The sequence below is a fragment of the Topomyia yanbarensis genome, chromosome 1 (genome assembly GCF_030247195.1).
Source record: "Topomyia yanbarensis strain Yona2022 chromosome 1, ASM3024719v1, whole genome shotgun sequence".
Classification (NCBI taxonomy): Eukaryota; Metazoa; Arthropoda; class Insecta; order Diptera; family Culicidae; genus Topomyia; species Topomyia yanbarensis.
In genome coordinates this window covers 29,045,743-29,061,247 of record NC_080670.1, presented here as the reverse complement: position 1 = coordinate 29,061,247, position 15,505 = coordinate 29,045,743, and the positions used below count along the sequence as shown (strand labels likewise).

The 15,505-nt window shown below is 35.0% G+C and overlaps 3 protein-coding genes across 5 annotated transcripts in view; 2 read left to right on the top strand and 1 right to left on the bottom strand.

The window, feature by feature from the left end:
- LOC131677187 (serine-rich adhesin for platelets) overlaps positions 1-15,505 on the bottom strand; it is a 945,885-nt gene that overhangs the window by 651,607 nt on the left and 278,773 nt on the right. The window lies entirely within an intron of this gene.
- The window catches only part of LOC131677189 (tubby-related protein 4), a 99,579-nt gene that overhangs the window by 36,898 nt on the left and 47,176 nt on the right, over positions 1-15,505 (top strand). The window lies entirely within an intron of this gene.
- Positions 4,080-5,987, top strand: LOC131677212 (uncharacterized). Its single transcript, XM_058956920.1, has 3 exons — positions 4,080-4,318; positions 4,380-4,519; positions 4,585-5,987. Exons 1-3 carry the CDS (start codon positions 4,228-4,230, stop codon positions 4,705-4,707), a joined length of 354 nt encoding a protein of 117 aa, XP_058812903.1. The 5' UTR covers positions 4,080-4,227; the 3' UTR covers positions 4,708-5,987.

Below are 15,505 nucleotides of genomic sequence, written 5' to 3'. Positions count from 1 at the left end.
TGGAAAATTGTGTTTCGTTCGTGGTATAGTGAAGGGACGCGGTGCGGTAGGTATTCCGAACCGGAATAGAGTTCGGACAGATCTTAGAGGCCGTTTCGCAGTCAAATGCTTCAAAAATGTTTTTACTATAGGGAGAAATGTTATAAGAATGCTTTTAAGAGGATCAGTTACATTTGAAAGCTGTGAAAATTAAGTACACGATGTCAGAGAATTCCATTCCACTTCCATTGGGTTCATTAGTTGCGCACTTTCAGAAGGGGCTCCTTGAGACACTTACGAGACAGTCTAGGGGAGATAAATTTTTTCTCCCATTCGTGGACGCCTCCGGATTAAGAACACAAGATGATACCTATTGTGGATCATCAGATCCATACTCAAAACGAGACAAAAGAACATAGGTATTTTCGGAAAGGAGACTAGCGAGTCATTCCTGCAGAAGAGCGCTTTAGCGTTCTTTAAGGGAGCGCTGCTTGTACGCAGGGTTCGATCGAAAATCATGCCCCCCTGCGCCATAAATCGCTTATTTCTTCCTTCGTTAAGCATAAGGAGGTTCTGGAATAAACCCTAATAACTTTTCTCTAGATCCTATTCAGGTGTACAACAGTGTATTCACAGATACGGTGTTAGCGGTAGCACTAAGCTCATCCCAATACAAGTCAACAACGGGGTCGGCAGATAATGGTTACTCTCCAATTAGCACTCGAAAGCGAACATTTACCAAGAAATCTTCGTTAGTAGTTTCTATTATTTGATCGAACTGATTTGATTTGATTGCACCATTATACCAATAAGGCCATCTTTTTTCGACAACTTGCTTTCGAGCACGGCCTCTTAGGTCGCGTGTCCTTCCATCCAAATGAAAAGAGTTGAGCTGAAGAGCTGCAGTTTGATATCGTTCTAGACATCAGAATGGACCTAAATCAGATACCTCACTACCGCGCGTCGTCAAAGTCGGAACGATTTCCAATCTTGTTCAGGCTGACCAGTTGAAAGTATTTCAATCATAACATATATTCCTAGTTACAGAGATGCGACCTGTGAGTGGGAAGGGAACTAGACTCGCTCTATCGGTCCGTTCAGTTTTTTCGTCAGAAGCAGCAGCTATCGCTACAGCCATTGAGTAAGGAGCGTATACCGGTTGTAATCTTCCTATTCTGTATCCGTTATAACGGCTCTGTAATAAAAAAACGATTTTTTTTTACAAACCATCTAAGGAACAATGAAACTGTGGAATTATGCAGGACTATGCTCGTTCACCAATTCGCAACACACTGGAGGTGTTTAGTGGTTTAATATCTATCTAGATGAACTATTGCAATAAATTATCAAATGCATTAATCCATCCAAAACATGCGGAAATAAATACACATCCCCTGGGCCATCCGCGTCGCCGCCTATTGGAACACGGGATACTCTACGCTGCCCAACAGCTAAGACCACCGGACCGGCTTTGGTTGAAAAAAAAACGGCGGAATCAACGTAATCCCACAGCTAAAAACTGCTGAGTTGAACCAAGAACCCAGCCGTTTTCCGTAGGGAATAACACAAACACACTGGCTTATATGGATCGTAGAAATAATTTATACCCCGAATAACCACCACCAACCTTAACCTAACGAACTTTGCGGATCAGGACTCTTCCAAACTGCATCAACAAAATTAAAATGAATGCAAAAGAGAAAGCCAAAGGAACCTAAACCTAACCTCTAAGATGAAAATAAAAACATTCTACTGAAATTGACATCCTCTTTGTTGCCAATTTTCCAGTAAACTGCACGAAACATCAACAGGGCTGCCAAGATTTAAGGATACGTTATGCGTTACATGCTTGCATTTAACCAATTATTGCTGAAAATTTAAAATTAACTTTTTCAATAGTTTGTGCCATAAATATCTAGAAATGTTATATAAATCTTATTTAAATATATCCTGCTAACGATTCCATTAAAAACCCGGTTCAAAAATGGTCAATTTCCACGAAAACTCAATACGTGCATTTTATGCATGCTTTACGTAAACGCGCCCTAAGGGGGGGTGACAATTCCTAATTTAGGCAAAATCGAATAACTCCGCTATTCCTCGATCGATTTTGATGATCAAAATATTGTTGGAAGCGGAATTAAATGTTCTTTCAAGTTGTAATTAGAATAAGAACGCGCCTTTGCAAAAATATTGAACCATTTGCAAGCTTTTCATGAAAAAATTTAAAAAAATTAGCATTTTTTATATTGTTGTCCAAAAATTACACATTAATTCGTACAAAACAGCATCATATAGCATACCGTTGAAAAGGTTTATTTTTATTCTTTACAGAAATACTAAATGAAAATCTGAAAAATGGCAGCGCAGCAGAAAGCCCCAAAAAAAGATTTTTTTTGCAATAAATCAAGATTCTGGGGGTATGTTAAACCGGCCAAACGTGGTTTTGAGTTGCATTTGAGTAGATCTACAATATATACTAGGTCACTTGAAAAGTTTGTTCAATATTTGATCTTTTGTAGCAGCGTCATTCATATTTTCGGCTTAATTTGGTCTAGAAACAATGGGTGAGATGAATTTTAAAGGTCAAGGAATCTTGAAAATTCTCAGACATTTATACACCGAAAAAAACATCCAAAACCTTAATATAACTTGAGCCAATTTCAAGCTACAGTGATGTAAAGCCAAAAACTCTCAATTCCATATCACGTTTCACACTATATCTCAGTAATTGAGCAGAATTTAAAAATTCTGAGAACGCAACGTTCTAGAGATTTTTTTGGCAAGTAGTATGACATATTAACCCCAAAATGGCGTTTGTTATAAGATAGCACGACAGCGATGGAATATGAGCGTAAAATACGCATTGTTGTGTTTGAGTGGGTTGGCCGTATTAAGCAAAGCAATTACGACTGACCAATACAGATATTTGATCCAAACGAAATTCACCAAGGGTCGATTTCTTCACCCTAGCTTAACTTTTCAACCAGGTTTACCAGTGCGTTTAAACCTGCCTTAAACGTTAAGCGAGGGTGAAGAAATCGGCCCTACGTAGTAAATCTGTAAGTAGGTCGACCTGACAAACTTTCCTGCATACCCAAACAACAATGGAACGACAACAAACAAACAAGTCAGTGCCCCGACGGTAACCCTTCGATCTTTTCTTCTTGTCGGAAAGGTTGCACCAATAATGAATTATAACTTCAGATTTTCAATGCACGTAGCGTGTATAAAATAACCTACCGCTTTATATTTCGATAACTGGAAGTTTTCTTCCCACGACAGGATCGAACAAAAAAAAAACAACTGATATCCGACCTGTTCCTGCTCCTAGCGAGACCGCTTTTTCGTTCGGCACGACAGCGTAAAAAACCCTCCGAAAATCGATTAAAGCAACCCACACGCTCCAGAGCCCGCATAACTATCGAAGCGAGGAAAATTTATCGCAGCCCGGTTCGGGTGCCAAGTTGATTTCTTGACCGTGCTTGGATATTATAGGAAATTGTTTTTTTTGATAAAGACCTACATGGGCCGGCTGCCAGAAGGTAAAATTGATAGGAAATAAATTGTCGGAACGTGAAACGAGCACTGACCAGTCGAATGTTCGTTAAGGTTGAACAGAGAAAGAGCAAAATTCGAAAACGAAAAAAGCAGTTTTTTCCATACCGCGTGTTAGATTTTCAAAAAAAAATACATAAGCTGATTAATTTTTATGAAGATCTAACACACGGTGTTGAAAAAAACTGCTTTTTTCGTTTTCGATTTTTGACCATTCTCTGTCCAACCTTAAGAAGCGACCTACTTCGCCGGAAGATGTATGAACCTCTTAAATAGTAACGATGCAAGATTCTATTGGATTGAAAAATATTGTGCGGGGAGTCTATTCGGAACTAATCTGCTTCCGCTTAGTTGTTGAAAAAGATTGATTGTTATCGGTGTGGGATTTTCCCAGACACATTGCCCGATACAAATCAAACTCTTGGTCCTACCTTCCATTACGGAACATGGCCATATGTATTTTAACACATCTTCTATCTTGGTATGATACTTAAAGACCGGAGTAGTATGACAATCACTGATCGATCAAAAGCCTGTCATTCATATCGTATCGCTACACGGTGAGTAATATTTGACAAATGGCTTTTATTTGAACGTCGGCAGTCCAATGAAAGCATTATTCGAGTAGACAACCCGTAGCTAAGTGGTCTGATTGAGATTTGCAAAAATATATTTTTTTTCTATATCGCAATGAAGCTCCTGATTTATTTTCTGATACTTACCTCAAGCACTGCGAGTGTTTATTCAGCCTGCAACCTGGGGAATGGAGCCCGAGAGCAAGGTTGGAATTTACAGAGTAGTAAAGAGTAAAAAGTAAAACGCATTCAAAAACTCACTCGTAGGTGATCAGGAGCTGTACGTATTGCACGCCAAAAAGGGCCCTGTCGAGGAACCGGTTAACATGACACTAACTTTCTCCTTCGAAGTTAATCCAGTGATGAATGAAGAGCTAACGTACTTCCATATCTACGGATCGTTGACGGTACGTTTTAAATTTTTTTCTACCAGTGTTTACCTCTGATATTAATTATGTTTCTACGTTTTCAGAGTTGCGTTTTCACTTTTGATAATAAGCAAGATCCTAAGAAAGGTTTCTGGATGCTTTTATCCAGTATGGAACCAGTTACGGAACTTTCGGGATATGCTACTGTATATGGCTTTCGTCGATAGTGTTTATCGGGAGAAAAATATATTTTTTTAAAACCTAAAAGAACTCAGCTCTATATTATGAATGCGCTCTTTCCAAATCACAATTTTCAAAATGCGCTGGTGGTACAGGAAGCAACGTATCGGTCTCGTAGTCCAAACGCTGTATGCTCGAATTTTAATGGCTTTACACCGCAAGTAGGAAGATCTCCAAAAAAGTTTAAAAAAATTGAATTTGGTGTGTTGAATTCGTCTCGTAAGCAACTATCACCAACTTTGGGCCAGTTAGACGCTAAATCCACAGAAATTGTTCGTCAGTTTAGATTAAATCTAGAGAAAATTTTCAATAGGACGTAAGTAACATTGAGAGCCTCTCTTTGTTTACTTTCTCTTTCGTTTATTACGACGTCTTTACAACACTTTGCACAAATTTTCCAGTACATATCGAAAGCTGACGGTTTTTACTAGAATATTATGCAAAGAGTAGAGTAGTAAATGTTGAAATGGCCGAGTAATGAACAGAAGAGAAAGACCCCAAAGAGAATCTCTCATTATTACTTACGTCCTATTCTAAATTTTCTCTAGAAATGTCTAACTGGTGCTAATTTAATCCCGGATTAAATGATTTTTTAGTTGTTAGGCACGAAAGGGACTCATGAGTCCCTTTTCAAACATTACTATAAAACTGAGTCGAAAATTGCTGCAAATACTGTAGTTGTAATTGTAAAAAGTCGCTAGTCGAAAACAGTAATTGTTCAATAAAAATTCTAGATAACGCTGATTTTATGGACGGTAAACCTCAAGCGGTAGAGTTCAGATCGCAGTAGCCATAGGTACAAATTAGACGCGATTTTTTTGCTCTCGTAAAAAAATTCCAATAACATCCAAAATTGTTTCCCTTTTAATTTTGTTCGAACAGTGGAACATTCTCGTAGAAATCAAAATGCTAGAAAGGATATTGTGAATAAAACCGTCGTGTTGAAAAAAATTTGATGAAAAGAAGAGAAATCGTAGGTGAAAATTGCGCTCTGGAAGAAATGATTATTCCAGGTGGTTTATATTCAACATGTGTAGTCAAGCAGCATTGGAAGGGCAGAAGGTTTTTCCGGAAACGGCTCTAAACTATTTAGAACAGCGTCAGCAGTATGTTTGCTCTTGCAAACGGATTTTGTTGTAGGTGGCAGTACCAAGAGCTTCTCATGCGGAATAATTGGCTAGTCTGGATTCGGATCACCGCAATTTCGCACTCGTCAAATTTGGCCAACTATGTCGGTGAGATCGTTTTAAATTATTATTGTTCAAATATTCCCACACGGAAAACCGATTCATCACAATTTCAACTAAAAAATTAGTTGAGTTTTTGGTTTCGTCTAGTTAATATTTGGGCGAACTAAATTTTTGTTGAAAACAATAATCCAACGTTGTTGGTTTGATGCTGTCAGTTTCAGTCTGGACACGAACGTTTCATCCTAGCACAAAACTTAAAAAGCTAAAGCACAAAACTTGAAAAGCTACATGAGCTAAAGCTTGAAACGCTTGTCTCAGCTTCTAACGCTTGTTTTAGTCCAGACACAATTGCATATGCCGTTACACTACCTTTTCAGCCGGGACACAAACGACTAGAATTCAACTAATCTCATTGTTGAACTAAACTGCTTCATCGTAAAATACAACATAGGATATTTCAAACGTTTTGTTTCACCGACCGACGGATGAAAGGTATGGAATTAAATTGTTGAAAAATTCCGTATGTCAGTAATTCACACGTAAATATAATACAGAGTTATGTTTCTCATAATGTTATCTTTTTATAAACTGCAATCTTAAATGAGACGAAATAGCCAAAGGTATTTAAGGATTGTTGGAAATTGATTGATTTGAATTTTAGAATAAAGGTATATTTTTTTTCAATTTAGTCAAACACTATCCAGCACTACAAAAAAAAACTTCATACTTATTCCACATCTAGTTTGGAATCTCAAACGATGAAAAATAATTATCATATTGCATATTACATTGGTTAATAATTGAAATGTTACTATATAATCGACTAAATCCGAAATAGAATGGTTTTGACAATTTTCGACAATACTTTCAATTTTCAGTGCACATGTAAAAATGTCAATAAAAATCATCCCTTTATTGAAATGTTTTTAAAGAAAAACTAGGTAAAACCAAAATGAGGTCAGTTGAATTTCTGTTTTTTTTTGTGTACTGGTTCAGGTAGTTGCGTCCAGGATAAAACAAGCTTTCCAAGCTGAGACAACTACCCACGTGCTTAACCGTTATGCCCAGCGTGTATGAACATAGTTGCTGTCGCTACCTTGATGTATTTCAGTAAGGTGTGCATCTTAGCTACTTGCTGTCATTTCGTATGATGTGCGTCTTGAATCAAAATCAATAATAATTTTCAATAACTATTATTTGAGAATCTCTCGAAATTAGGAGAAAATTTAGTTACGTTATTCATTTTTCTGTTGAAATCAACTAATTAGGAAAACAAAAATTTGTTTTGTTATTTTCTTCATCGAATGGCTTTCAGTGCACGAAATATTTTTGTTTTTAAAAATGCTTGCAATTATTTCGGAATAAAACTAATGTGCTCCTGAAAAGTGCTTCGAATTTCAAAATTTGACAAATAACTGTTCAGCATATGTTTGAAATGTGCTTAAAAGTGTTTTTAATATATCGAGGTCTTTTGTGTACGCGGTTTAATTATAAAATGCAAAGTTAGCACAGTATGGCTGTGAAAAAATTGAAATAGGTGCAGGCTAAGTTTACACTGGAAGAATATTGGTTACATCCCGAAGGAAATCAAGTGACTATCTAAAGGCAGTTTCCAGCAGGCTTCATTTTACTCATCTTTGCAACGAAGAGATAGAGAAATATTTTACCCCCATATAACATGAGTTTTATTTTGGTGCGCATTTTTTGCCCAGTGACTAGGAGAGCAGAGAGAAACCACATCCTCTCATTGCTGAATCCTCTTGCTTATGACAGAGCAAACCTTTATTAGATGCTCTGCTTTTAGCTCATCATAGTCTGGTGGAGCAACGGAGATAAATTGCTCAGTTGGCAGATGAGAATAAAATAGTTTCCTCTTTACCCTCAGGGGAACCAAATTTAGTTCACTTCACATCAGTGTTCGAATATTTCACTCGGCTTTCATGATAAGTATCCATGTTTTACCTTCTGGGAATAGTAAAGATGATTGAATTGGCAGCTCCCAGTTCAGCATATTTCGGATTTTTTCTTGGCACAATAAAGGGATGAGTTGAAATATTGTTAAAAGGGATTTATAACATATGTATTGAATCAGAAAAATATTTTTTTCTAGTAATTTTATCACAAGATGGCATCTGTGCAGCATTTCCCCCCTATGCGAGTTTTTTAGGTAGAGGTCCACGGCCTGAAAACTATCTTGCGTAATTTTAAACCTAGAGTCAAAAAAATGATTTTTTTTATTCCTTATGCACGACTTACGTAGGATTTTTTCGATATTTGGCTTTTTTTCGAAATGGCGCACTATTAAGTGAAAAACGCCGAAAATACCATTAAAATCGAAACAAATTGTTAATTTAACAAAAATTAAGCAATATGAAATTAAAATCCTACGCACGTTGCTGGAGAAATCATTTCGAATATGCTGTGAAAATTTCAAAACGATCAAAAGCCATTTGTTCGAGTTGCATTTCCGGCCAACTCGAAAAAGTGGGTATGAGGTTAACACAAGAGGCATTGCGGAAGAACTGATAATTTGAGCATTTATATATCGTATTCGTCTTTCATTTTTTGGGATATAATTTTTAACATCCTAAAACGCATTTTAGACTAATAAATAAAAATTCGACGTTTTAAAAATTCTAAGGTGGTGTAACCACTAAAATGCCAATTAGACTGATTTAAGGGGTTACATATAAGTGGCGAAAAAGTGAGCTAAGTTCGTGATTTTTTTTAAGTTTTTTATGCAAATTTGAAACTATTTGAAACAGCACTACCGAAGATAGAAAACACAAGTTGAATTAAAAAATATATTGAAGGTTGTCGGAGTTATGGTGCATCCCCCAAAGCATGTTTTTTGGCAAATGTTTGTGGTGAATGCTCTCCAAGCCGAACCGCTCAACGGAAAATCAAAAACTAAAGATTATTGAAGAGAAATGTATTGTGGTGTACTTAATTGGATCGGTTTCCTAAAAGAAATTTATTATCTTACAAAAAAACATATTGACCAAAAAATTGAGTTCTTCCGTGTTAAAAATTTTAAACAAAAATTTATTGCTAAGAATCGAAAATTTTTAGATGAAAAAGCAACCGTTCAAGTACACGAGAATGTAAATACAAACAATTCAAAACAAAGTTTATGTAAATCGGATCTGTTTTGGAAGCTTTTGAGACATCACGTTCACCGCAACGGTACTTTTCAAAAAACTTCATTCCGAGATGATTGCGTTTAAAGTTTTGTGCTTACTTCATTTGTGGAAGAACCAGCGCGCTGCAAACGGCTGTGATTAAAAATTTAATGGTTCGATCTGGATGAAATTTTGCACAGATATTTTCAAAAGCATGCACTTTAAGAATATCTATTTTTTTCCGATTTTCTGAGTTCTAACCAGTTTTTTAATCCCTTAAAGGATATTGAGACGCAAAATTTCATCGTAATTATATTATAACCCTACTCATTTGAAACCTTTACTTAATCGGCGTCTGCCATCTTTCTTCATCACATTGTCGCAAATGGCAGGGTGAAAATTAGAGCACTCGAATTATATTTTCGTTGCGTTTAAACACCAATATTCTACCTTAATCCAATCATTGCAAAAATAAAACCAACGTTGTCTTCAAATCATTCTCAAATACATGTTAAAAGGGTCCTAACGTGTCTATTAATTTGCTCTACGCAGAGATTACACACTTAGTTTGAATTATTGAGTAATGGAAAATTTTACTTGGGTTTTGATAGTCAATTTAGTAAACCAATTCTGTTACCAACTCTCCGCAATATTCTCTTTTTACTCAATCGTGAAAAATACTCAGCAAATTTTCAGATGGGGATTGCTGACTTGTTTGATCATTAAATTTGACGAATTGGTAGTGGAAGTTAATTTACCAGCTTTTTAATGGTTGCACAGAAAATTAAAAGATGATCGAAAGAAATATTACATTTCTTGAACTTGATTACGAATTTTAGCCCGGGATTTCTTAACACAAAACATTCTCATTATCAAAAAAATCGCTTGTTCGCAAAAATTATCAATAATTATCAATAAAGCCGAATTATTTCCACATTTTCGCGATTGAAGCTACACTTCCTTGCACTATCAGGCTTCTAATTATCACACTTGCGAGTCAAATCCTTTATACAAAATCGTCATGTGTAAAATTGCCCAAGTCAACACCTCAAACATAATGACGTCCAGAAAAATTTCACTATAAATGATTTTTTCCTGGTTTTTGTTGAAAATTCATTGTTTTAAGAAAGACTAAGAAGTATTCGCAATGTTCAAACACGTCGTGTTAATGTTTTTCTCCGAAAATGGCAGATGGTTTGTTGTACATGATTTGTAAGTTTTTGACGAGATTCTAGGATGTTTAACTTTTTGCCGAACAAGTCAGTTTTTTACTGCATAGTAATAATAAATTCAATTGAAAATATTCCGGGTTTTAGCAGCAAATTATTCGTTATTTAATTAATTAACTACCAAAGTCGCTGAAAAATGAACACTTTCGCAATTTTTTAAATCAATTGCTGATCTCTGTTAAATATTACTGTGCAAATCGTCAAATGAAATTACCGAACAAGTTTGGGTTTGCTTAGTGTGTACATATAAATGGCTGGTTTGAATATGCAAAGCCTAAATAAAGCACTCATTTGATATAAAATATCGCCATTCTGTTGTTTTTGAGACCATCTTATTTTATTGGCATTTTTTCAAACATTCTCTTTCTGTAACTGAGCATCTGATGATGAACACTCCCTCTTGAATTGGGCGAGAATTAATACTTTACCATCCCCCCTGCGCACAGTGGTACGAGCCCGGACTTAAGTCCATATATGAAGGTTATGCGATATTCTCACTAGTATTTTTCTCGTATCAGCTGAGCCATCGGAGACATTTTCGCGAGATTTTAGGTGTTTTGAATGCAAAATGAATTTTTGACAGCTTTTTGAAGGGCATAACTCAAGTGTTTTTTGCATTATTTGACTATAGGAACTATATACGGTTATTCTCGTTTTTCAAAGAAACGGTTGATTTTATGAATTGCATTACTTCACCAAAATTATCCGTGTGATAAAATTACATCGTAAAATCGCCAAAAATAAGTCACTAGTTGGTTTAGTTAGTTTTTAGATAATTGTTTGTCATGAATTTTTATTGAATTCGAACTTCTAAAGCGATAACAACAACGACGCCCGTGAATGCCCGCGATCACACTATACTCATTTGAAAGCTTTTCATTTTCTCTTTAAAATGAGCCTATGCTAGTTTTGCGAAAACTTGCGATAAGCAGTCAAAATTTGAAAAAACTGTGGATGGAGACGCATGGTTATTACTGATATTTAATTTAAATATTCACTTTATGACTAGCATAATGAAACTAATTTATGCACAACTTTCAAATAGCATTTAGAGCATGATCTACAAGGGTTTTACTAGGGATCAAGAGTAAGGAGCCGAGTGGGAAGTATGGTTTTTAAGTTGTAAAGGAATTAAGAATGTTTAAAATTCAGTAAATATTTTCAACCATCTGAAATGTGTCATTAAATGTTTCATGAATTATTTTTGCTAACTTACGCAATAACTGTCAAATTGAGTGAACACAGTTGAGTTCTAGTCATTTGGTGAGACTATTTTTTCCGAGTTTGCATAGCACTGATATAGCTTAAGGGTATGCGATATTATCCAAATAAAATATGACCATTTTTAAATGAACCATATACGCGAAAAAAGGGTTTTTGGATCTATTTTAATTTAAGGTATGAAATAAGAAATCTAAGCAACTTAAAACACACAACCAACAAAATCGTTAACCATCTTGTTGATTAGTGAATGTAAATCAATATTCCACTAAGACGCTCAAAATGTTTGTTTTGAAAATGAAAAAAAAATGTAGTTTTTATACCAAGTAACCCACTAATGAATTAAACGTTCCAAAATTAGACAATCCCATCTTATTTGATCCTTTAAAATAATATAGTCATTTCTAAAGCCCCATAATGAGATGTCAATCAATTCGTTTCAACTCGGAAAATAAATTTCAAAATTACAATTCAAAGAAATCTTTATAAAAGACAAATTATTTACTTTTGAGCCACTCTAATAAGCAGTAAAGTTAATTTCTATTTTTATAACCAACATAGGAATTCAGCGCACAAAAATGTCTTTAAAAAAATTTTAAACCTTCACAACAAAATAATTATTTTTGAGCCACCCTAATGTATAATGATTTTTTTTTTGTAAATGTTAATATCAAAAACGATTTAGCACACGAAAATTAATACACACAAATTTTAAGAACGATCTAGAAAAAAAAAATATTTTTGATACACCCTAATGAATAGTAAATATTCATTTTTGAAATGTTTTAATATCCAAAACGAATTCAGCGTACCAAAATTACATAAAAACGTCCTATATGGACCGATACGGAAAAGTTTGGACTTTAGTCCACCTTTTGTTCTAAGTCGTGCCACTGTGCGTTGTTGTAGGGCATTATGCCCCGTTGTTGTGGTGCATTTTGCCCCCGCACAGGAGCGTTTTGCCCCGCTTATTTTTCAAAAGGTGATTTTTATTGATTTTGAAGAATTGAATTGTTTTCATGTTTTTGAATGTTTTGCATCGCGTTATGAGTTTGATTACAGAGGAAAATGTTGGCTAAACGATATCATTAATTAAATTCTCGCAATTGATGTTCTATAGCTTAGTTATGAGCATATTTCCTTAGGTGGTGCGTTTTACCCCATCTTCCCCTATCTGTAATCTTGATGGGATCTACAGCAATTCATCCGTCGATTTACTGGAAACCAGGCTTCCTTACTGCTCTCGATTTTAGCTCATTTTCTCATTCCCACCGAAAGCGAGAGAACACGCTCTCGAGAATTAAGAGATTTTTTTGTGTTCACACATATCGCTCTACCACGCAGCACAGTGGCACGACTTAGAACAAAAGGTGGACTAAAGTCCAAACTTTTCCGTATCGGTCCATATAGGACGTTTTTATGTAATTTTGGTACGCTGAATTCGTTTTGGATATTAAAACATTTCAAAAATGAATATTTACTATTCATTAGGGTGTATCAAAAATATTTTTTTTTTCTAGATCGTTCTTAAAATTTGTGTGTATTAATTTTCGTGTGCTAAATCGTTTTTGATATTAACATTTACAAAAAAAAAATCATTATACATTAGGGTGGCTCAAAAATAATTATTTTGTTGTGAAGGTTTAAAATTTTTTTAAAGACATTTTTGTGCGCTGAATTCCTATGTTGGTTATAAAAATAGAAATTAACTTTACTGCTTATTAGAGTGGCTCAAAAGTAAATAATTTGTCTTTTATAAAGATTTCTTTCAATTGTAATTTTGAAATTTATTTTCCGAGTTGAAACGAATTGATTGACATCTCATTATGGGGCTTTAGAAATGACTATATTATTTTAAAGGATCAAATAAGATGGGATTGTCTAATTTTGGAACGTTTAATTCATTAGTGGGTTACTTGGTATAAAAACTACATTTTTTTTTCATTTTCAAAACAAACATTTTGAGCGTCTTAGTGGAATATTGATTTACATTCACTAATCAACAAGATGGTTAACGATTTTGTTGGTTGTGTGTTTTAAGTTGCTTAGATTTCTTATTTCATACCTTAAATTAAAATAGATCCAAAAACCCTTTTTTCGCGTATATGGTTCATTTAAAAATGGTCATATTTTATTTGGATAATATCGCATACCCTTAAGCTATATCAGTGCTATGCAAACTCGGAAAAAATAGTCTCACCAAATGACTAGAACTCAACTGTGTTCACTCAATTTGACAGTTATTGCGTAAGTTAGCAAAAATAATTCATGAAACATTTAATGACACATTTCAGATGGTTGAAAATATTTACTGAATTTTAAACATTCTTAATTCCTTTACAACTTAAAAACCATACTTCCCACTCGGCTCCTTACTCTTGATCCCTAGTAAAACCCTTGTAGATCATGCTCTAAATGCTATTTGAAAGTTGTGCATAAATTAGTTTCATTATGCTAGTCATAAAGTGAATATTTAAATTAAATATCAGTAATAACCATGCGTCTCCATCCACAGTTTTTTCAAATTTTGACTGCTTATCGCAAGTTTTCGCAAAACTAGCATAGGCTCATTTTAAAGAGAAAATGAAAAGCTTTCAAATGAGTATAGTGTGATCGCGGGCATTCACGGGCGTCGTTGTTGTTATCGCTTTAGAAGTTCGAATTCAATAAAAATTCATGACAAACAATTATCTAAAAACTAACTAAACCAACTAGTGACTTATTTTTGGCGATTTTACGATGTAATTTTATCACACGGATAATTTTGGTGAAGTAATGCAATTCATAAAATCAACCGTTTCTTTGAAAAACGAGAATAACCGTATATAGTTCCTATAGTCAAATAATGCAAAAAACACTTGAGTTATGCCCTTCAAAAAGCTGTCAAAAATTCATTTTGCATTCAAAACACCTAAAATCTCGCGAAAATGTCTCCGATGGCTCAGCTGATACGAGAAAAATACTAGTGAGAATATCGCATAACCTTCATATATGGACTTAAGTCCGGGCTCGTACCACTGTGCAACGGGGTAGAAAGCACCGCAACAACGGGGCATAATGCTCGGCGAACAAGCAAGTAGTTTTGTTTTCTGACGAGATTTCACAAAAGTGTGCCAGTAAATAGCCTTAGGTTATGCAATTTGTAGGTTTTCAGAACGATTTTTCTGCTTTCGATTAAAAATCAGCAAAATCAGAGAAGAGGGCATTTTGCCTCCGATTGAGCTGAGATATAAATTTAGCAAAAAGTGAATTATTTTGTAGATTTTTCATATGTAGTGCGACAGAATAATGAACAGCGGTATAAATAGAACTGGAATGCTCAAATATAATAGTAAAACAGTATTTATAAGAGCGGAAAATCCTTGTTGCACGAGTCACAATAATTACATGAGAAGAGCACGTTATTGTTTTTTATTTATTTCTCGAGCTGCTATTGATGTACGGTTATCAAAATTTGACACTGTATGTTTACAATGGGTGACTTCCGACTGGTGTTACCGTTTTCTAGAAATTTTCAGCTGTTTTCGATATAAGCAAGGGGTGCATTTTGCCCCGGGGGTGCGTTTTACCCCATCTTCCCCTAAGTGCTAGTTTCCTAATTTGGCTTATCTTTCCGTAATACAACATATGTTGTTTTTGCATAAGAGCGCTTAGAGAAAACCAGGTTATTGCTTCAAATGGACGTTTTCGATAGAGTTTCGGGTTTGAATTTTATCCGATTTCATTGGCGATGAACCTAGGTGCAAAACTGATTTAATTAAACGGTTTGACGGTAGTTGGGTTCAAAATGGAGTCACTTTCTGCCTCAAGTAAAAGGGACATCAGGTTTAAGGGAGGAATAAGGGTTTCAGCGTTAAAAAATGCGTTTTTTTGAAATTTTCAAAAACATTCTGTAGTTTTTCTATGCAAAAATTTCGACAAGCGACTCAGTGACAAAGCTTTTTGTGGGCATTGCAAAAAACACTCATTTTCGAAATCTGAAAGACCCCCTTTTCATATTGTGAAAAATGTCAAAGTAAACTT